Source organism: Alosa pseudoharengus, unplaced genomic scaffold, assembly GCF_046254945.1.
Source record: "Alosa pseudoharengus isolate Yale_2024_CS ecotype anadromous, Long Island Sound unplaced genomic scaffold, YU_APseudo_1.1 YU_APseudo_1.1_scf_3, whole genome shotgun sequence".
Classification (NCBI taxonomy): domain Eukaryota; kingdom Metazoa; phylum Chordata; class Actinopteri; order Clupeiformes; family Clupeidae; genus Alosa; species Alosa pseudoharengus.
In genome coordinates, this window is record NW_027468718.1 from 23,401,550 (window position 1) to 23,423,786 (window position 22,237).

General features: G+C 40.9%; 1 protein-coding gene across 3 annotated transcripts; it reads left to right on the forward strand.

The window, feature by feature from the left end:
- The first annotated feature begins 293 nt into the window (after positions 1–293).
- On the forward strand, positions 294–22,092 carry ranbp2 (RAN binding protein 2). Of its 3 annotated transcripts, none has more exons than XM_076263619.1 (28): positions 294–467; positions 1,272–1,339; positions 1,479–1,590; positions 1,769–1,921; positions 2,067–2,297; positions 2,486–2,628; positions 2,726–2,921; positions 3,018–3,318; positions 4,152–4,333; positions 4,585–4,766; positions 4,912–5,035; positions 5,573–5,734; positions 6,049–6,186; positions 6,312–6,461; positions 7,105–7,311; positions 7,418–7,501; positions 9,480–9,621; positions 10,935–11,029; positions 11,130–16,080; positions 18,135–18,341; positions 18,436–18,522; positions 18,671–18,867; positions 19,916–20,147; positions 20,255–20,347; positions 20,449–20,603; positions 20,743–21,016; positions 21,109–21,446; positions 21,562–22,092. In XM_076263619.1, the coding sequence occupies exons 1-28, from the start codon at positions 396–398 to the stop codon at positions 21,865–21,867; spliced, it is 9,582 nt and encodes a 3,193-aa protein (XP_076119734.1). In that variant the 5' UTR covers positions 294–395; the 3' UTR covers positions 21,868–22,092. The 3 variants fall into 3 exon arrangements, with proteins under 3 accessions (XP_076119734.1, XP_076119735.1, XP_076119736.1); XM_076263620.1 differs by having other exon boundaries at positions 10,938–11,029; XM_076263621.1 differs by having other exon boundaries at positions 6,312–6,443.
- Positions 22,093–22,237: the final 145 nt, after the last annotated feature.

A 22,237-nucleotide genomic window follows, 5' to 3' on the forward strand; every position in this document is an offset into this window, starting at 1 on the left:
CTCTAGCATCGAAGTCGTTACACCAGCGATGAAAGGACATAGCTAGATAATTATCTAGATATTTAAATACGACAATGGTCTTATTGCATGCTAACTTGATGATAAAATAAATAATGTAAAACAACTCATACCAAATAATAGCCTAGGTCCTAGAAATCTAGACGCGCCCCTCGTCAGGCTAACCAAATAACGTCCTCCTGCAACCATGCAGCTTTAAGAACCACAGCCAATCAAAATGACAAGAACGTCACAGCTGCCATCTTTTGAACTTGCGTCACGGGTTGACACACTAACGTTACCCACAGCAAGGTTACATGCGACTGGACTTAATGGATGAAGTTCGACAACACACGTTGTCCCGTTTTTGGAATTGATATTGATTTCCCCTGGTAACCATGCGGCGTAGTAAGGCCGATGTGGATCGCTACATTTCTTCAGTACAAAGCGCTTCTCCTTCAGTGAAAGAGGTAAGTTAGCCGGTTCGAGTCTGCGTGGTAGGAAGCTAACTTAGCTAACAGTTACAATAACGTGGCTAGCTAGCTAATATTAACTAGCTAGTAATTTGCACCCAGGCCTTTCATTTTTGTTCTTGTTTGATGGTGGAAGAAAACGTATGTAACTTAAACTCGCATGCAGGCATAGAGAGGTAACGTTAAATCACTAGCAGCACTGTAAGTGTCTCCTGATATTCATTCGGTCTGGTTTTGGCCAAAATTCTCCTCCACTTCCTTATGGAAAACGCGGCAAACCGGTTTCTATTTTGAACATCGTGTTAGGATTGTGTCAGTGATGTTATGCACATTGTTTTGCTTGTTTGTCTATAGACTTTAATTGATTATCACTACGAATATATAACAGCAAGTCTATAAGTTACGGTCTACTTCGTTTGATATCGATAACTGCACCCGCAACATTACCGTTAGCTACCTAAGGTTAGCTGTTACCGTGATTGCAAAGTTGTCAAGTTTATCAGCAACATTCAGTCGTGGACAGTGGCACGTGTGACTCACTTGTTGATTCCTAACTTACCTGTGTTAAATGCATAACTACAGAATACTGCCTCTTTATCCGTGACTTAACTTTACAGCTCTTTGACACAAGCTAACAATGTAATAACGTCCTACAATACTACTTAGTTAGCCTAGTTAAGTAATGTTGTAAAAGATTACTTAACGTCACTAAGATTGGATCAACTTCTATCAAGTCAGTGTTTGCAATGACAAGGGAGCATCTCCTTTTTTTTTCTTTAAAATTCTTACATCTGTTTGCAGAAACCCTTGAAAGGCTTCTTGTTCGCAAAATTGTACTTCGAAGCAAAAGAATATGAGCTTGCAAAGAGGTAAGGAGAATAACGTAACATGCGGAACAACCCATGGCTAGCTAACTTGTTTTTAAATAGTCTCTGAATGTTGGTACATGTTGGCTGTCACGTTTTGGTTGTTTCAAATCTGATATCCTGATTTTGTTTTTCCCCAAAGACATGTATCAGCCTATTTATCAGTCCAGGAGAGGGATCCCAAAGCGCACAAATTCCTTGGTCAGCTCTATGAACGTGACGGTGATGTCAACAAAGCAGTGGGCTGCTATAAGGTTTGCATTCTATATGAATGCTGCTGCAAGCAGCAGGCTACATCCCATCATTCTTTGTCAACCATTTGTCTTGCTTCATGTAGTGCAATAACTATTTTCAATATGGAACAATTTTTGGGTAGATGGCACTAAGAAACAATTCTGTTTTAAGAATCCAATGCTGATCCTTTGTTTACAGCGCTCAGTCGATCTTAACCCAGCTCAGCGAGATCTTGTACTTAAAGTGGCGGAGCTGTTGTGCAGTAAAGATGAACGAGACAGCCGAGCAGAATTTTGGGTTGAAAAGGCATCCAAGCTTATGCCTGGCAGCCCTGCTGTTTTTAAGCTAAAGGTCAGTCATTTCTCATAAGAGTATAATATTGATGGCTCATATTGTGATTTAGGTCTTGAAGGCTGAATCACACATTGACATGAAAGTGCTATGATGCAACAAGTGATTCTTTATACAAGTCATGCTTAATTCTGCCCGTGAACAGGAGAAGCTGCTGAGCAGACAAGGACAGCAGGGCTGGAACCAGCTGTTTGATCTCTTGCAGTCGGAGCTACAGTTGCGTCCAGGAGATGCTCATGTCAATATAAAACTTGTTGAGTTGTACTGCTCCGACGGAAGGTTGGAGGAAGCCGTCAAGCATTGCTTGTCTGTTGAGAAGGCAGGAGTCCTTTGTAACAGCTTGGACTGGTACACCACTGTTGTGTGTACATTGCAGGTTTGTTGCAGTTCCTCTTCATTTATTGTAATTAATGTAATTTAAGTGTGTATCAGTTCATTAGTGTAGATTTCTGTCCTCTTTTGAGGTTGCGTCTCTGATGTGTGTTGAACCATTTTGCATTTAATTGTATACACTGTCAGGCTGAGATGGAAGCCTTTTATTTTTCTTTTGGAATTGTCCTGCAGGACTACCTAAGCCAACCAAGTGTGTCCATAAATGACAAGTCTTGCCGCAAGTTTCAAAAGGAGCTTCTCCTGGCCCACTGTAATCTGTTGAGATGTACACTTTCTGAGAAGGGAGTTGCACTGTGCGCAGAAGCCTTGCAGAAGTATGTGGATTTAATTTTACTGCAGAAATATATAAAATCGTAGAAAACATTTCTCCATAAGTAGCATGATGTCTAATTGGTCTTCCCTTATTTTCAGTTTTGATCATGCAATGCAGTCTCTGAAGAACACTGCCACCAACACTACAGATGAGCTTGCAGAGATGTTCACTGAGCTAAAGGGTCACTTGTACCTTTATGCTGGAACGTTGTTACTGAAGATGGCCCTAGACCGTGAACAACAATGGAGAGCTGTGGTGGACTTGGCTGCCCTTTGTTACCTCTTGGCATATCAGGTGAGACCTGCAGGGTTCTTGGTTATATTAAAATAACAGCTTTTTTACATACATTAACTGACAGTATTGTAAATTCTACACACTGTGTTTCTTCAGGTTCCTAGACCAAAGATAAAAAGTTCTAAAGGTGACCACCCCCCTCAGCACCCACTGGAACTTCTAACTTGTGACCGACAGAGCCAGGCTGGCCACATGCTGCTGAATCTGAGTCAGGATGTTGACCAGCTTGTGAAGGATGTTGTTGAAGCATTTGGAAACAGAAGTGGCCAGGGGACCCTTTTTGACATGCTGTTTGGTGCCGAAGCCCCAGCTTCTCTGTCCTTCATTGGCAATGACGACATCCGTTCCATCAGTGCCCAAGCTCCTGAGATTGCAGATCTCATCAAAGCTGATAATGGTGAGTTATTCACATACTGATTTTTATATGTTAAGTAATGGATAATGTACAGAACACCGGTCAATATCAGAAAATAAATCCCGACAGGGCGAACAGGACTTGCTTCGTCCTGAAGGGACTTATTTTCAGATAACTACCGGTGTTCTATACAATCCCGCTTATTACACGGCTACTTGCCAAAACGAAAAAACTCTGCATGATATGACTCTTTACATTTCTTTGTTACCGTTTCATTGTGGCTTTTGCTGAGACACAAATAGTTTGCAACACATGCTGAACTTGAATCCAACATTCTTTAGAACATAGCTGATTAGATAGATAGATAGATAGATAGATAGATAGATAGATAGATAGATAGATAGATAGATAGATAGATAGATAGATAAATAGATAGATACTTTATTGATCCCCAGGGGAAATTCAAGGAAGGATTAACCGCCTGCTTTCACTTTTGAATGAAGTTCCATTGTAAGAAGTGACCGGACTACTTGCATAGTGATATGAAAGACATGAATAAAAAGCACAAAACCCATTTTCCTTGACAGTGGTCTGTTATTCTTAGCAACGGTCTGTTATCGAGAAATATCAGACCTCCAAAGGTTGGGAAGGCCCATTCAAGTGAATGGAGCATTCTGCAGCATTATCAAGAGCTGTGTAATAATGTTTCATACCCACATTAGACATGCATTTGACAAGCATGTGAAATGAACTATATAGAGTTACAACACATTTTTTCTCTATTGTGGTTATAGAGCATAAATTATTTGTGTATTTGAGCGCTGATTGTGTGCAGTGTAGCCTGGGAAACATTGTCCTTGAACTCATGTGAACAGGTGCAATTCTGCTATGCGGCGGAGACTTGCAGCGTCTTACCTGGCTGGGATTGCAGTGGTATTTTATGGCTCAAAGACCGGCTCTTCGAGAATGGCTAAAGCAGCTTTTTCCTCGCCTCACCCTTGAAACCTCCAAGCTGGATACAAACACACCAGAGTCCATCTGTCTGCTTGACTTGGAGGTGAATTGTCTTAATATATGATCACAGGACAGTTTCCTGCACACGGGTTAAGCCTAGTCATAGGATAAATGCAAGCTTTGAAATCTCTTTTGGAGAAAAAAGCAATTATTCCACAAGAAGAATTAATCCATGTGCGGGAAACTGGCCACAGTACTTTTAACAATCCCACTCTGTGTGGTTGTAACGGTAAATAACCTAGGCAATGAAAATGAGTGCATGATAATTTTGTTGTATTCAATCTGATGTTGCAGGTCTTTCTGTCTGGAGTGGTGTTTACGAGTCACACTCAACTTCAAGAGACGGCCAAGATCTCTGCCAGCTCACAGCTACATGAGCCCAGATGCTTGCCCTTGCAGGTCATGAAGCTTTTGTCCACAGACAGACAAAGACAGTGGTGGGACGCCGTGTACACACTCATCCATAAAAAGGCCCTGTGAGTCACCTAGTCTTCAAGTAGATGAGATTGAATTAAAGAATGTTCAGAGAAGAATCAAACAAACACACATATTGGCATCATGAGTTTATTTCACATTGTATTCACTACCCTCAAAGTCTTATTATTGTGCTTGTCCTTGTAGACCTGGAACATCAGCAAAACTGCGAATGGTTGTTCAACACGGATTAAGCACTCTTCGAGCTGGGGAGAAACATGGTTTGCAGCCAGCACTGCTCATACACTGGGCCCAACACCTCAGCGAAACGGTACACCTGCTGCTGCCTGTCTGTAGAACACTAACGTGTGCTGTCACACAACTTGATCCGCACTGCCATTTGTTACTTTTCTATATAGACTTAGAAGTCTTCAGTTACTCAAAGCCTCAAATTGTACAGATGGTAAAGTAATTACCACACATGCAGGCCAAAGCCCTGTGGGCCAAAGTCCTCTTGTTCGCTATTGTTACTCTGTTACTCTACATGTTTGTAGTTATTGCAGATGGGCAAAAATAATCCAGGGTACTTCTGATATTTTAGTTTAACCTATCTTACTGTATCCGATCTAGTCTGATTTGTAAATAAATAAAGGACATCTCTCATTTACAACATGAACTGTTCCTGTGAAGGTGTTTGCCTGATCTTAGAAAACCTGCATACAATGACCACTTAAGTAATTTTATGCAGGCTTTGATTCAGTCTATTTACATATTTACTTTACTACTCTGTTGTGGTGGTGTACTACTTAACGATTATTAGACATCTGTCTAATGAGTCATGCTATTATGATGTAATGTCATTTTTCAGGGTGTTGGTGTAAACTCTTATTATGACCAGAAAGACTACACTAGCCGTAGTGTGCACTATTGGAAAGTGGTGCTCACTCTCCTGGAAAAGGTTAAAAAGCGAAGAGGCATCCCTGAACCTCTTGATCCACTGTTCCTGCATTTTCCCAGTAAAGACATACAGGTAATTGAATTGTTGACATGCTCCTGCTGTAAATGTCAGTGTTGAAAGGACTGAAGGGACATTGTTGGTACAGATGGTACAGATTATCCTAAGAAAACATAAAAACATATTTTTTGGGATGCATTGTTGTGTTCATTGTTAAGGCTTTTGAAACTTTTTTACTTTTCATAAAAATAATTGTCTTGATGAAAGATGTTTTTCTGTAATAAATAACCACAAAACACTGCTTTATTGTACTGCATTATATTATAAACATAACATAAATGTTCCATCATAAAATGAAATATAAATGTCTTATCAACTTGCAATTGTAGGTTTTGGAGGTTAAAGGCTACGAAGAAGCAGCCATGATTGCCTTTGCTACACTTCTAGATATTGAGGGCAAAACCGAAGAGGCAATTGCCACTCTTGAGGGTATTAATAGCATCTCATCTAATTGGCAACTTGCAAGGGTATGTTTTTTTTATTTTTTATTATTCATTGTTTAAGATTATTGTTCACCTGTAGCCTGCTATTTTGCTGAACTCTAATGGTATTTATTTTGGCATATGGGTTCGTATTTCATTTGCCAAAACAGATATTTCAGAGACTTTCAGAGGAGGCTGGTAATGGTGTTGAGGAAACACAAGATCGTTGTATGACATTCCTGAAGAAGTTCCGGAAGCATCTGATGAAAATTTACAATGCCAATGCAACTGAAGTTGACAAGGTTTGGACTGTTGTGAAGGTTGGCTTTATTGCTTTTTTGTTGCCTTTATTGATTTATTGATTGAAGCGTGGGATAGTGAGATGGGTTGGGATCGGGAAATAATCTGGTTGCACCACAGCACCCTCAGAATTATTATTGTATCTTGAATTACCATACTGCTGCACAGATATATGGGTTGCGTTCGTAAATTCAATCTGACACTCTGAAAATAGAATAATGTTCTGAAGAGACAGTTAAAAAGTTTCAGAGTGTGTGTGCTTGGAGCGCTCAGAGTGGCAATTTGTGAACGCACCCATGATTGGTCATATTCACTCATTTGTTTCAAGTCAAGTGGCATACTACTAGCTTGGCTCTGTCCCACCTGTAGACTATCTCAGCTCATTTAATTTCACTTACAGTAACTTAGAGTTACTAAAGTATGTCTACTCTCAATGAAGCGTTTTCCTTCAGCCACCAGGATATGGACTAAACAGTGACCACTGGGTTTTTAGCACATCTTATTATATTAGGCAATATTTACCCTTCATTTCCAATTACATACGCAATCACGGTATCATCTGAAAGCATTTTCCCCCCTCTTTTGATAGTTTGGGCCAGAAACAAACTGGAACAAACATACTAGACTATTTCAGTATTTGTGAATGTGTATATTTTTCTGAAGCTTCCAGTATCAATGGAGGAAGTTATGGACTTGCTAGAAGAAGTAAATCAACAGCTGGGTGAAAATGGTGATGTCATGGATGAGGACGAAAGCCGTCCCCTCCACTCTAGCCCACACCAACTCTCAGAACCAGCCGCTGCAAGTTCACAGATAAAATTCTCTCCATCACCATCAAAGAATATATCTTCTCCTTCCAGGAGACACATGGTATGTTCTCGGATTAACTATTCTGTGGGTAGATATTAAAATCAGTACATTACACAGATTTAAATATTTTAAAATTATGTTTATTTTTTGTTTTTGTTTAACTAAGTTCTCTCCGAAGACGCCACCTCATTGGGCAGAGGACCAGAAATCTCTTCTTCAAATGCTGTGTCAGACAGTTGAAGCACTAAAAGTAAGTTAAGTAAGGGTTGGATAATGTATTGTCCAAAACAGTAGCCTACACTAGCGAACTCTGAAAGGCATAGCATAACCACAAGCCTAATTAAAATTAAATTACTCGCATTTGCGTTCATACCGCACTCATCATATCTAATTTGCATATCATGATGTCACTGGATGGCAACCACCATAAATTATGCACCTCTCAGTAAATACTGGCTGTTGAACATACTAATTTCACTCCCATAACAAATGAAAAAGAAAACAGTAAACCAACATTAGTAAACTATTACTATAACCACAAAGCCTATATACTAGCCTATACCATAAAAGCCTAGGGAGTCAAATCTGATCCTATCTCGGGTAACTTTGTAATTCTTTAGAGCCCTATTTTTACTACTCCTGCTGTCTGTACATCACGTTTACCACTGCCACCTCCAGCTATGTTGGACAAAGGGTCGAAATAAACATTGTATGCTTAGTGGACAATGTCGTACATAAAGACGCACCTTCATTCACAGACGTGACTATCAGTGAAGAGACGATCGATTGTCATGCTTAATGGTGTTTTATGCCCCCAACGTTGTCTTCCAGGCAGCGTTGCCACCGCTGACTTAAAGGCACCTAAACCTAACCCTAACCGTAACCCATGCCTAACCCTAGTGCCTTCCAGGCAGTGCCACCTTGAAGACAACGTGAAATGGATGACGAATACAAATACTGCGCCATGCTGCAGCCAGCAGGAGGTTCACAGTAGCGCAACGCAGTAACCAGCGGTAGATGTAATGTTTCGGCGCGCAGCATCAGGCACAAATGGGCTAGTATCTACACCCACAATGGCAGCAGAGCTTACGTAGGAGAATTTAAGATAACCTTCTCCTACGTAATATGGCGCGTTTGTGGGCGGGAGAGGCATATTTAGGACCCTGCTTAAAATGGGTACACTTTCTTCTGAAATATTGTCCATAGGTTTTGTAACATATTAATTTGTACATATACATTTGTAAAAAAAACTGTCTAACATTTTCATATAAGATGAAGTATAAATTCAGTTTTGAAATTAACCAGCAAGTTGATCTTTAAGCCCTAGCAAACAACTAAGGGATAACGGCCGCCCAGGTGTCCCGTTATTCGGAATGAGGTGGAGGTAAAAATCTCCATGACTCACAGCGTAACTAGAAAGTTGCTAGGTCAGTAATCGCCTATAGAGGGCCGCTCAGTCAATGGCAGGAATGCCATTTGCCATATTATGAGGTTATGTGCCATCAAAATGATTTTGGAAACGTTATGTTAAGGTCAAAAAAATGTTAAGGGTGCTTTTATATATACCAGGGGTATACCGCGAAACCGCTGTTATTTCTTGCTTTCTGACCGCGATAAGAAAACATCCACACTGTCCCAGCCCTAATGGCAACTCTTTGAAACAGCTGTAAAAAGTAACAAAAGATGGTGGATGATACTTGTAACGGCTGCTGATTGCTGCTGAAATGTGATTTGTTTGAAATGAGTTGCTTACATTTGTCAAAATCTAGCACGAAATAAACACCGCACTATCTGATTGTACCGTTATTGTAACCATTGATAAAGTCTGGTTTGATGCTACGTATGTAAAATCAAATGGCCTAGGTCTATAAGAAATATTTAAAATATATTTTAATCTTTTATTTTAGATACAGTTTAGTGGGGCCATTGATTTCGTTCATAGACATTTATATGCTAATGATATTGATGAAGGAGTGTTTATAAGGCGGAGACCCAAAACCATTTGATTGCGCACAATTTCGAGAATTTGTGATTTATAAATGGCACATCTGGAAGAGTGGCATAGCACATTTATTTTTGCATACGTTCGCCTTCTCAGTCATATGTGCGATCATTTGAGAAATTATCTAAGATCAAATGAAGGATGGTTTATATGCAACACTTATAAATGAGGCTCCAGGTCTTTACATTGTCAGCTCATGACTAGATGTTTTTCCTCCCCATCACAGAATGAAGTTCATGACCTGAGACTCAACTCCTCTGATACAGCCGCCTCCCCACATCACAGGGTTTATGGTGAAGGATATAGTGCTGAAACCCTACAAGAGTCTTTTCCAGCTGCACAAACATTCCATGGTGCCCCTCTTACAGGTAAATATTGTTGTATTTTTGTAGGTTGAAATTGAGATTTTGAATCATTTTTGTGTTGGTAGGAATGGAGTAACCATGACATACCAGTGTCCTTTATCCCATGATTGTATGCAGTTTGTAGTTTGCTCATTTTGATCAATGCCTGATTGATGCATCTCTGATATTAGGTCGATTCAGAATGTCAAAGGTCAATAGTAGTATGAATAATGGAAAAAAGGAAATAAGAAACTTGCCGATAATCAAACAAGACAGTATAACCAAACAATTTGGGACAGTCCCAAAATCCAAGAGTCCTGCCCTAATTGTCCCGAAAATTATACTAGAGCAGAGTCTCAAGTAGTTATTGTCTGATAGAACATTAACAACTGTTCATGGTGGTTGGCTGCTCATTGCCTGCAGCAGTCCTGTATCTTAAAAAAGAAAAAACAATTTATGTGTAGCATACTGGCGCAAATTGATAACCCGCATTGATAATACACTAGTTTTCATTCATTGTTGACATGGAGGCTCAGGCTGGTGTCCCAGGACGTGATGAACACACCGCTAAAAAGTACAAACGAGTGCGCAAGTTGCAGCTGTGAGGAAAAGAAAAGTGCAGTCACGAGAAGGAGTGATTTGTCGCATGCATAAAATGACTTAACGTTGCTGATGTCTGGGTTACACAAAGCTACAACACCACAATCATTGTGTTTTCTTAATGACAAACAGTTTAGTTTATAAATAAAAAAGTTTTGGCATAAAGTAGGCTAGGAGGCCTGATTTACACGCACTGTTAAAGCACTGTGAGTAGGCTATTTTTCTGGTTTAGGCTACCTAATGACACGGTTGAATTTCTGAATAAAAAAGATTTTGGTGTAGAGTTTTGAATTTCATGTAGGCCTATCTTATATTCTCATCTGGTCACCCTAATTTCATATACATTTTTAGAGTTTGTGTGACTGAAATTTAAAACACTGTAAAAACATCATCCTTAAGACACCATTTTACCATATTACAAGAACTTAGAGAGGAAAGGCTGCTGGCCTGAATACCAACTCTGTTTACCTGTCATAATTTACCTATAGGTTGATGATACTGCAGTCATCACCCATTTGTCTTCAAAATACATGTGCACACATACTTAACAAGCATACAGTAACACAGTAACAGTTGACTCTCATACCTATATAAAATGTCTTGATTAGTAAAACTTGTTAACTAACTTGTTATTATGTACAAAGTAAAATTATTGTACCACCAAATGTGAACAATATTTATCTTTTGAAATCATATTCTACACAGAAATGTCTACTAAATGCATTTTTCATTTGCAGTAGCCACCACAGCTCCCAATGTGTACTACAATCAATCTCCTGCTTACAACACGCAGTTTCTTCTACGTCCTGCTGCAAACGTTACACCAACAAAGGTATGTGTCCATGGTTTATGGATGGTGAAAACAATTTTTTTTCCCTGGTAATGTACATTTTAATGATTATAATTATATATCTGTGTGTGTTTTTCCCTAGGCACCAGTGTATGGAATCAACCGTCTGCCACCTCAGCAACATATGTATGCCTATCAGCAGCCCACACATACTCCACCGCTGCAGACAACACCAGCATGTGTTTATCCTCAAGACTTTGGGGCACCACTTCGCTTTGAGTCACCAGCAACAAGTTTACTCTCCCCATACAGTGAAGAATACTACAGCCACAGTGTTCCTCCTCCTACAACCAATCCACCTCTGCCAGAGCCTGGATACTTCACCAAACCATCTGTTGTCTCTGCTTCCCAGCCTCCAAAGACCAGTGAAGGAAAAACTTTGGACTTTGGAAAGATAAGCTTTGGTCAGCCTTCTGAACCCTCCAAAGTGCCAGCCTTTGGCACCCAGTCAACATCTACAATGCCATCTGCTGCCTTCAAATTCAATTCTAATTTTAAATCTAATGATGGTGACTTCACATTCTCATCCAGTCAGGTGAAAAACAGCGAAAGTCTCTTGGGACTTTTGACATCAGACATGCCTAGGAATGATGGACAATCAGAATCAAAACCCACAACTCAAGACCAGACACAGAGTCAAAGTGGGGTGTTTACATTTGGCAGTCAAAATGTATCTGGGTTTTCTTTTGCTGATGCTGCACAAAACAAGACCGGTTTATTTGACAAACCTGAACAAACATTTAGCTTCTCGGAGCTTGGCAAGTCAGTGACTGTGGAGCAAGAGGAGAAAGCCGGAGAGAGTGATAATGATAGCACACATGTTGAAGAGGATGAAGATGGACCACATTTTGAGCCCATTGTACCTTTACCTGATAAAGTAGATGTTAAAACTGGCGAAGAGGAGGAAGAGGAGATGTTCTGCAACAGGGCTAAGCTATTCCGATTTGACACAGAGGCAAAGGAATGGAAAGAGAGAGGAATTGGGAGCATCAAAATTTTGAAGCACAAGACATCAGGCAAAGTACGTTTGCTAATGAGGAGGGAGCAGGTCCTTAAGATCTGCGCCAACCATTACATCACTGCTGACATGGTTTTAAAACCAAATGCTGGATCTGATAAGTCCTGGGTTTGGTATGCTATGGACTATGCAGATGAAATGCCAAAGACTGAACAACTCGCAATTCGTTTCAAAACATCAGATGAGGCTGCCCTCTTCAAGGCAAAATTTGAGGAGGCACAAAAAGTCTTACCAAAATCGCCACAAAAACAAGATAAGCTGGACGGAAGCAAAGAAACTGAAATGGCACCAGCAAAAGGGTTGGATCTCAAAGCCCAGTTTGCTAAAAAAGATGGTGAATGGGACTGTGATGTGTGCTGTGTTCGGAATGCCTCTTCAGCTAAGCATTGTGCTGCTTGTCAGACTCCTAACCCTAACTGTGCAAAAACTGAAGAACCATCTGAAGAACTGAAAGGATTTCCTCCAGTTACCACATCAGCAGGAGGGTTTACCTTTGGCATTACCGGAGAGGCTGCAAAAGACACTAGCACTTTATCTAAAGGATTTTCTTCCTTTGGGTCACAGATACCAGTTTCATTTAAGTTTGGAACCAGCTCCTCGTCGACATCAGCATCCATAAGTGATCCTTCTGGGGCTACGTCTACTACTTCATTTGGGGCTGATTTTGGGGCTAACACAACAAACAAAACTACAGCAGATGCCTCAACAAAGTCTTCATTTTCATTTGGAACTGGATTTGGTGCTCAGTTCGCCAAGAAGGAAGGAGAATGGGACTGTCCTACTTGTTGTGTAAGAAATCCGGCCTCTTCAAGTAGCTGTGCTTCATGTCAAACTCAGAACCCATCAAGCAAAGGTGATGAAGGAGCACCGAAAGCCTCCTCATTTGCATTTGGAACTGGATTTGGTGCTCAGTTCGCCAAGAAGGAAGGAGAGTGGGACTGTCCTACTTGTTGTGTAAGAAATCCGGCCTCTTCAAGTAGCTGTGCTTCATGTCAAACTCAGAACCCATCAAGCAAAGGTAATGAAGGAGCACCGAAAGCCTCCTCATTTGCATTTGGAACTGGATTTGGTGCTCAGTTTGCCAAGAAGGAAGGAGAATGGGACTGTCCTACTTGTTGTGTAAGAAATCCGGCCTCTTCAAGTAGCTGTGCTTCATGTCAAACTCCGAACCCATCAAGCAAAGGTGATGAAGGAGCACCGAAAGCCTCCTCATTTGCATTTGGATCTGGATTTGGTGCTCAGTTCGCCAAGAAGGAAGGAGAGTGGGACTGTCCTACTTGTTGTGTAAGAAATCCGGCCTCTTCAAGTAGCTGTGCTTCATGTCAAACTCCGAACCCATCAAGCAAAGGTGATGAAGGAGCACCGAAAGCCTCCTCATTTGCATTTGGAACTGGATTTGGTGCTCAATTTGCTAAGAAGGAAGGGGAATGGGACTGTCCTACTTGTTGTGTAAGAAATCCAGCCTCTTCACGTAGTTGTGCTTCATGTCAAACTCAGAACCCATCAAGCAAAGGTGATAAAGGAGCACCAGAAGCCTCCTCCAGTGTTTCAGGTTTTGGCTCCCAATTTGCCAAGCAGGATGGACAGTGGGACTGTGACCAGTGTCTTGTCAGAAATGAGCCAACGTCTTCAAAGTGCATCTCCTGCGAAGCCCCTGGTCCTGTTAAGCCATCTCAAGGTGGATTAGCAGCTATGTTTGGAAAGAAAGATGGACAGTGGGATTGTGATGCCTGTTTGGTAAGAAATGAGGGCTACGCCAGTCAGTGTGTCTCTTGCCAGACACCCAATCCCAGCGCAAAAAGCTCAACTACTTCGGGATTTTCAAGCTCCTCCCTCAGCTTTAACCCTAGAGCTCCAACCAAAATCAGCCAACCCACTGGTACAGGATTTACAAGCAGTGGTCCCTTCCAATTTGGTCCGAGTAAAGAGCCAAGCGCCCCCAGCAGCACAGGTTTCTCCTTTTCAATCCCAACTGGTGGCTTTAAGTTTGGCAGCCAGGAGCCTGCTAAGGAAACAAAAGCCACTGAGAGTGAAACTGCTTCTGTTTGTTCTGCATCAATGTTCCTAAAAAACATTGCAGAACAGCATAGAGAAAAAGAAGAGATATCCACATTGACATCTTCTGATGAGAAATCTGAACAAGATGAAAATCCCCTCTTCCACCCCAAGCCCAACTCATTCAGCTTTGCAGACCTGGCAAAATCTAAAGAAGGCTTCCAGTTTGGCCAAGAAGATCCCAGTTTCAAAGGGTTTGCGGGAGCAGGTGAACAACTTTTCTCTGTCCCTCAGTCAAACCAGAAAGAAGACGCCTCTGCAGATAAAGATGATGAGGATATGTATAAGACTGATGAGAATGATGACATTCAGTTTGAGCCAGTGGTGCAGATGCCTGAAAGAGTAGAACTTGTCACCGGTGAAGAGGATGAGGAGGTTCTTTACTGTCATCGTGTGAAACTGTTCAGATTTGACCCTGAAATAAGTCAATGGAAAGAGAGAGGAGTTGGCAACCTTAAGCTTCTGAAGAACTCTGTGAATGGAAGGTTGAGGGTCCTTATGAGGAGAGAGCAAGTCTTGAAGGTTTGTGCAAATCACTGGATCACTACGACAATGAATCTAAAGCCTCTTGCTGGATCAGACCGTGCTTGGATGTGGCTTGCGAATGACTTTGCTGATGGAGATGCAAAGTTGGAGCAACTTGCTGCCAAATTCAAAACACCAGAGTTAGCAGAAGATTTCAAATTAAAGTTTGATGAGTGTCAAAAGCTTCTGTTGAACATTCCTCTTCAGACACCCCATAAACTGGTTGATACCGGTAGAACAGCACATCTGATTCAGAAAGCAGAAGAAATGAAATCTGGTCTTAAAGACCTTAAATCTTTCTTGACTGATGACAAAAAGATCAAAGATGATGAGTGTAAAGACATTACATCAACTAGTAATGCGTCTGGGCTGTTCATCAAACCTCATGCTGAGACTACTGGTCCCACTTTGGAATGGGACAATTATGATTTACGAGAGGAAGCTCTTGATGACAGTGCAGACACATCTGTTTATGCCTCCCCATTAGCTAGCAGTCCTATTCGTAAGAATTTGTTCCGCTTTGGGGAATCCACTGATGGGTTTAATTTCAGCTTCCAACCTGTTCTTAGTCCTGCAAAGTCACCAGCCAAAGTAAATCAGAGCAGAGTATCTGTTGGGACAGATGATGAGCAAGACACAACTCAAGAGGAAGAGCGGGATGGTCAGTACTTTGAGCCTGTTGTGCCATTACCTGACCTTGTGGAGATATCAACTGGGGAAGAAAATGAGCAAGTGGTTTTCAGCCACAGGGCCAAATTGTACCGGTATGACAAAGACCTGAGCCAGTGGAAGGAGCGTGGTATTGGAGACCTTAAAATTCTACAGAGTTATGACACCAAACGAGTGAGGCTTATCATGAGACGGGATCAAGTTCTTAAACTGTGTGCAAACCATTGGATAACCAGCATAATGAACCTTGAGCCAATGAAGGGTGCTGATGAAAAGGCTTGGATCTGGAGTGCTTTCGATTTTACTGAAGGAGAAGGCAAAGTGGAGCAGTTGGCAGTCCGGTTCAAGCTACAAGACACTGCCAAAGCTTTCAAAGAAATATTTGATGAAGCAAAGGTTGCTCAGGATAAAGAGATCCTTGTCACACCAGTGTCCTCAAGGGAAGGTCCATCACAAGAGACTATATGTGGTAAAGCTGCTATAGCTGTTCTTGAAGAGACCACACGTGAACGCACTGACTTGTCTTCTGAGACATTCTATACACCAGAAAACAAAACTGCCACTTCACCCAGTCCTATGGCTGTCTCCAAAACTGTGGTTTCTCCACCTAAATTTGTCTTTGGTACAGATTCAGTCCAGAAAATATTTGGGAGCCCCCCTGCAAAAGATGTATCATCTGGCATACCCACGGAACCCAAAGAAAAAGCTCCAAGCACATCAGCCTCCAGTCAGCCAGCCATACCTGCATTCAAGGTTCCTGAAGGAGGTAAGCACCTCTGGATTAACATGACTAGTGAATGTTTTAAAATGTCTTGCAAAAACACTACCATCGTATTTTACCTTTGAGCTGTTTTGAAATCTGTCAGTATTAACATAGGCCTTTGAGATTGTCTACATTTTTCACACATACATTGCAGAGGGTTTGCTTTTTCCATTCTTCTAAGCAGTTCAGAACATTGCACTTGAATGGGATTTGAAATTCAAAAATCCTGTATACACATAGTGCTTCTCTTGGGGGAAACTACATGGTGATAAGCAAAAAAATTAAATATAGAGCATGATACTGAATGCTCACACAAACATGTAATGTGGTCAACAATCATGTCCCAAAACAACTAACGCTTCATTTAATCTAATAGTCACTCTAGGCCTAGTTTTTTTCACCCAACCACCATTATTTTCTAGGATTGGATTTTAGGCTTTTCAAAGATAACCCTATGGCTTTTTGGACCAGCACATCATCCACCCAGTTTGAACCCCAAGGTATTCTGTCACTGCACTGTTGCGTGTGCTGTGACTCATCACCCAACGAGCAGTCACCCTCTGGCCACTGCTGCCAGTTAACCTGGTTGTATGGTGTGGAAACATGCATTTTTGCAAGGATTGAATCTAACCTGTTGCATGTCCATTGTTTCAAACCTGGCAGACTACTAGGCATGCACCATAAGGTTTTATTTAGTTGTTATTATGGCTGTAATAATTGGTGTTGTGTCAGGCACTAGATAGTTATTCAGAAAAATACTATGCCCTGGAAGTAGGGTCTAGATGTTGTTCATGCCAAGCAATTTTCGCGCTGTTGAAATGGGACACCCACAGTTTCCATTGCAGTGGAATCTGCTGTGCACAGAACCATAAGGTCAGGCACATATTTAGTACAGGATGGCTAGCAACAGCAGTGTGACGTACTGCACATGTGAACTGGGTATGAAACTACATTTCTGACATACTGCACATGTGAACTGGGTATGGAACCACATTTGTGACGTACTGCACATGTGAACTGGGTATGGAACCACATTTGTGACGTACTGCACATGTGAACTGGGTATGGAACCACATTTGTGAAACAACTTCTTGCATGACTCTAAACCACAACATATGGAATTGTCCCAGGCTTAGTGCAAATGTCCTCAAGTAAAATGTTTGTTTTTTTAAAGAGCAAAGCTCATTGATAGTCAGTTTGGAATATTTTTCTTCTCAGCAGTTGTAGATTACAAAATGTAATTGTTGTTTGTACAAGGGAAAACCTTACTGCTCTTTGAAGTTAAATGCATGTCATTTGTTTCAAAGCATTTGCATGCCTCAATATTTGTGTGGAGCTAACCTTTTGTGATTTGACCCCTGGATCAAAGCTTAGAGCAAGCAGTCTTTGGCATCCATTTTTCAGAATTTCAGAATACTACATTTTTGAGAGTGAGGAATAAAGAATTGCGCTATCAAGAATATTGTTTTGAAACTATGTGAAATTTAAAATGTTTCTGAAATACAGAATAAATGTCCCAACTCCCCATAAGTCATACCAGAAGATCTCTGTAACCTCTTTCTTACGTGAAAAGTTTCCATTTAGATAATTATATATGACCGATTGGTGCCCCTGCAGCGTCCGTCTTATCAATTATTATTCTCTGTGTAATTCACACAATATTTGATCCTTTATTACTCCTGTAATACTAACTAGTTAACTATTGTTTAAAAGTCCTGTCAGAACTAATTATTTGTGGACATGTAGTCACATGCAAAAAAGTGCACAAATAAAAAAGGACAATACCACTATGAAATTGCAGTATTCCAGTTTTAGACAGAAGTATCCTTGTTTCTTTCATCCTCACTGTGTGGCCTGTTCTGAAATTCTTTTTAAAACAATACTGCATTCCCTCACACATTTAATTTTATTATTTATGCATTTGATTATGTAATTTTCACTTATCTTGGTTGTACTTACCTAATTTTGTTCAATCACATTTGTTACAACAGACTGTTAGCTTTTAGCTTGAACTACATTATAATCCTTTTTTCTTAATTCATTTTTATTTACTGAAGCTGGCGCACAAACAAAGAAAGATGAAGCCATCTCAAGTGCTAGTACCGGTGTGGCGGATGACCGGGCAGACTCTGAGGAAGTTGAAATTGTGTATGTGCGTGAGCCCACAAGGGAGCAGGCAGAGCTTGCCCGACAGTTGATGCTTCCCCTCACATTCTTCTGTTATAAGAATGAGCCAGGGTACATCAGTGACGACGATGAGTGTGGTACGTCAGATTTTCATACATCAAATGTGTTTTGATTGCACTATTCACTTCGGTAGGCAAAATGTATACTACTTTCACTCCATCCATTGTGCAGATGAAGATTTTGAGACTGCTGTGAGAAACCTCAAAGGAAAGTTGTATCCTGATAAACTGGAAGAAACATCTGGAGCAGCAAGCAGTGGTAGGTTGAATGCTCTGAATTAAACTGAAACTGTTGAACTGTTAAACTGTTGAATTAAACTCTGTTACCATTACGTCTTCTGTAGTTCATGCAGGCTGTTTGTTTGAGTCGGTGATAGTCCTTGACTAATGGTGTGCTATTTTGTCAGATGGTACATCCCATGATGTCAAAGATCCTGAGTGCACGATAATCTGGGAGAAAAAACCAACCCCAGAGGAAGAGAGGAAAGCCAAGAGCCTACAGCTTCCCTCAACCTTTTTCTGTGGAGTGGGCAGTGACTCGGACACTGAGAGGGATAAGGCTGAAGACTATGAAACAGAGGTCCGGAAAGTGCAAGAAGCTCTGGTGGGTCTAACAAGTGCAGTATGCACAACCCCACACAATTGATCAACGACCTGCGTTTCCAAGCACACCATATTCCGGTTTTATTCAGAAAAATAATGGTAGTATTCCGATTGCGCACGAGTCATGTAAACACCTTATTCCCGCTGCCATAACCCAAACAATATGCTGAGTAACATGTAAACGGGAATATTCTGTTTCTGTCACACATATGCGAGACCGTATGGAACAGGTATTCCATGCTTTACTAAAACCTAGTAGATTATAGTCTACATATATCTGCACTCGTCTATTATTTGAACTCCTAGGCAAAGTGAAACTAACTTCACCGTGGTGTCATAGTCAACGACAAAACAGTTATACACAGTTAATTATTTTCACTATTGACTGACAATGGGTTACCATCAAAAACATAATCCTGAAAAAAGCAACACTTACCCCAATAATGTTCGAATGACTGAATAAAAAAACTAAGGACATTTATTCTGCAGAGGAGTTGCTGCTAACATCTCGTGACAAAGCGTCTTCAGCTGTGCTTCATATGCGCCTTTCGCTTTAAACCAGGTTTTTCTTGGTCAGTGGCGTAATGACTTTTAGATGGTGTAAAATAGAGATTTTTAGATAACGCGCCAGACCACACCTTAGGTTGTTAATTGGCACACCCCTGAGCGCATTGTTCAATAAAAGAGATGTGCATGGCGAAAATTTGAGTGTAAGATAAGAATACACTGGTCGTGATAAGAATACGCTTTGCGCTCGGTCAAAATAGGGCCCTGAGTGTTCATATAATGAGTCCAGATATATGGGTGCAGCACCATCTATTGATCAAGGTTATGTATGGCAACAAAGAATCAAGGTAGCTGGGCAAATCACAGGGCTTAGTTTTCAACCACTGTGCCTGAAATCAGGTGTGTGCTGGGCCATTTAAGATGTGAAAATGCCCAGTTATATATGACTGCTTAAAAATTCAGTAGACTTAAATCAGCTTTCCCCTCGGATTTCTTCTTTTTGTTTGTGTTGTATTTTTACTAATAAGCCACATTTTACCCAGGATGAGCAGAAAATTGAAGATGCAGAGTCCTTTGAGGCTACAGGGTCAGGCACAAGTGAGGTCAAGACGGTGTCAGAACCTTCATCCATGCCAGAACCTTCATCCATGCCAGAACCTTCATCTATGCCAGAACCCTCATCTGAAGAACCAGCTGATGGTGCTAGCAGTGGCAGCTGTCCCATTGACCTTTCTACGAGAAAGAGCACAGAATGTTATTCCAGTGCAAGTCAAGGTAATTTGAAAAGGTGGTCTTTCCTATTGATGCTTCATATAGGAATGTCATAGTGGAGCCCAGTTTGCATATTCTTGATATATGGATTCTATTTTATTCCAATACAGATCCTCCAAATGCATTTGGTTTTGACTCAATGGGAGGATTCTCATTTGCCGATTTGGCTAAGAGCTCTGACGATTTTGCTTTTGGGTCAAAAGGTTTGGAAAGATGGAACTTTTATGACTCTTTGGGTACTTTCTGACAGTTATCCCCTTGCAAGAGTTCATTTTGTCATGAGTGTTTTGTCTTTTTAAAACAGATTCTGAATTCTCCTGGGCAAATGCTGGGGCCTCAGTGTTTGGCACAGTTGTAAAACCAGAGTCCAAAAATGATGGAGAAGGGGAGGGAAGTGATGATGATGATACCTCAAACAATGTAGAAATCCACTTTGAGCCAATCGTGTCATTGCCAGAGGTATCTTTTCTCCCTTACCTTTTTCTACAATTGTTTTTTTTTTTTTTTTTTTTGCCTTTATCAACTTCACAAAATTGGTTATTGTTTGTTTCTTAGTCAACAGCCTGGAAATACAATAAATATCATTGGTCTCCCTCAGGTTGAAGTCAAGTCTGGTGAAGAAGATGAAGAGATCTTGTTTAAGGAGCGCACCAAGTTGTATCGCTGGGATCGCGACTTGAACCAGTGGAAAGAACGAGGGGTGGGTGACATCAAAATTCTGTTTCACCCTGTCAAAAAGTACTACCGCGTGATCATGAGACGAGAGCAGGTGCTGAAGGTGTGTGCCAACCACACAATCACAGAATTTATTGAGCTGAAGCCTATGAACACCTCTGCCAATGCCTTGGTTTGGACAGCCACAGACTATGCAGGTTTGTGATATGCACAATGCTCCTGTATTAATATTTCAATTGTGTGTGATTGAGTTAAATCCAAAGTTTCTTTCCCCGATCTTTTTTAACAGAGGGAGACGGTAAAGTTGAGCAACTTGCTGCCAAGTTTAAGACTCCAGAGCTAGCTGAATCCTTCAGGAAAACATTCACAGACTGTCAGGCTCGCATGTCCCAGGTAGATGACTCCTCCCAGTTGTCCAAAGCCCAAGAGCATTCAAAAGAGAGCAATCCGCTGGTGTACTTCACCGTTGCTGTTGACGACCAGCCTATTGGAAAGATTACCATGGAGCTGTTCTCTCACATTGTACCGAAAACAGCAGAAAACTTCAGGGCCCTGTGTACTGGCGAAAAAGGCTTTGGATTCCGCAACTCTATTTTCCATAGAGTCATCCCAGACTTTATGTGTCAGGTGAGTAGCACTGCAGTATTAAATGATCTTAACTTGTAAGCTAAGCCTTTTGTGGGGGGGAAATATGTTAATCGTTTATTGTGAGTGTGATTTGCATGCATTATTTTCATATCAGGGCGGCGATATTACCAATCAGGATGGCACTGGAGGACGATCCATTTATGGAGGCAAGTTTGAGGATGAGAACTTTGATGTCAGGCACACAGGACCAGGCTTGTTATCCATGGCAAATCGAGGGAGGGACACCAACAATTCCCAGTTTTTCATCACCCTGAAGAAAGCAGAGCACTTGGATTTCAAACATGTTGCATTTGGCTTCGTAAAAGATGGCATGGACATTGTGAAACAGATGGGAGAACTTGGCACAAAGACTGGGAGGCCCAGCAAAACAATTGTCATTACTGATTGTGGACAACTGTAGTATGTTCCTTTTAAGGAATGTTGCACTTGCTCTTTCTTCTAAATTTCCTTGAGGGCTTTCCTTCTCTAATTCCTGATCTGCATATGTGTGTATAATATACATGTTGTTAACCCTTTTTTTTTTAAATAAATAGCATGTCCTAATAAAGTTAAACACTGGCAGTAAATCTGTCATCATGTTTTGTATAATTATGTTCTTTTCATTTATTAAAGAATGAGTGGTTGACTCAAGTTGTGGTGTTTTCAGTCACAATGTTGCATACAACATAATTAAATGTTTATAACTGTTCCATTCTTGTCTGAATATGAGCTGAATGGTCAAAATGGTATATAGGAGATGATACAAGCAACGATTTTTGTATGTAGTTTTT

Coding starts and splice junctions, on each gene's coding strand:
- ranbp2 (XM_076263619.1), top strand. CDS start 396: ATGCGGCGTAGTAAGGCCGATGTGGATCGCTACATTTCTTCAGTACAA. Junction 3,319..4,151: donor TCTCATCAAAGCTGATAATG/GTGAGTTATTCA, acceptor TCATGTGAACAG/GTGCAATTCTGCTATGCGGC. Junction 20,148..20,254: donor TTATTCCAGTGCAAGTCAAG/GTAATTTGAAAA, acceptor ATTCCAATACAG/ATCCTCCAAATGCATTTGGT.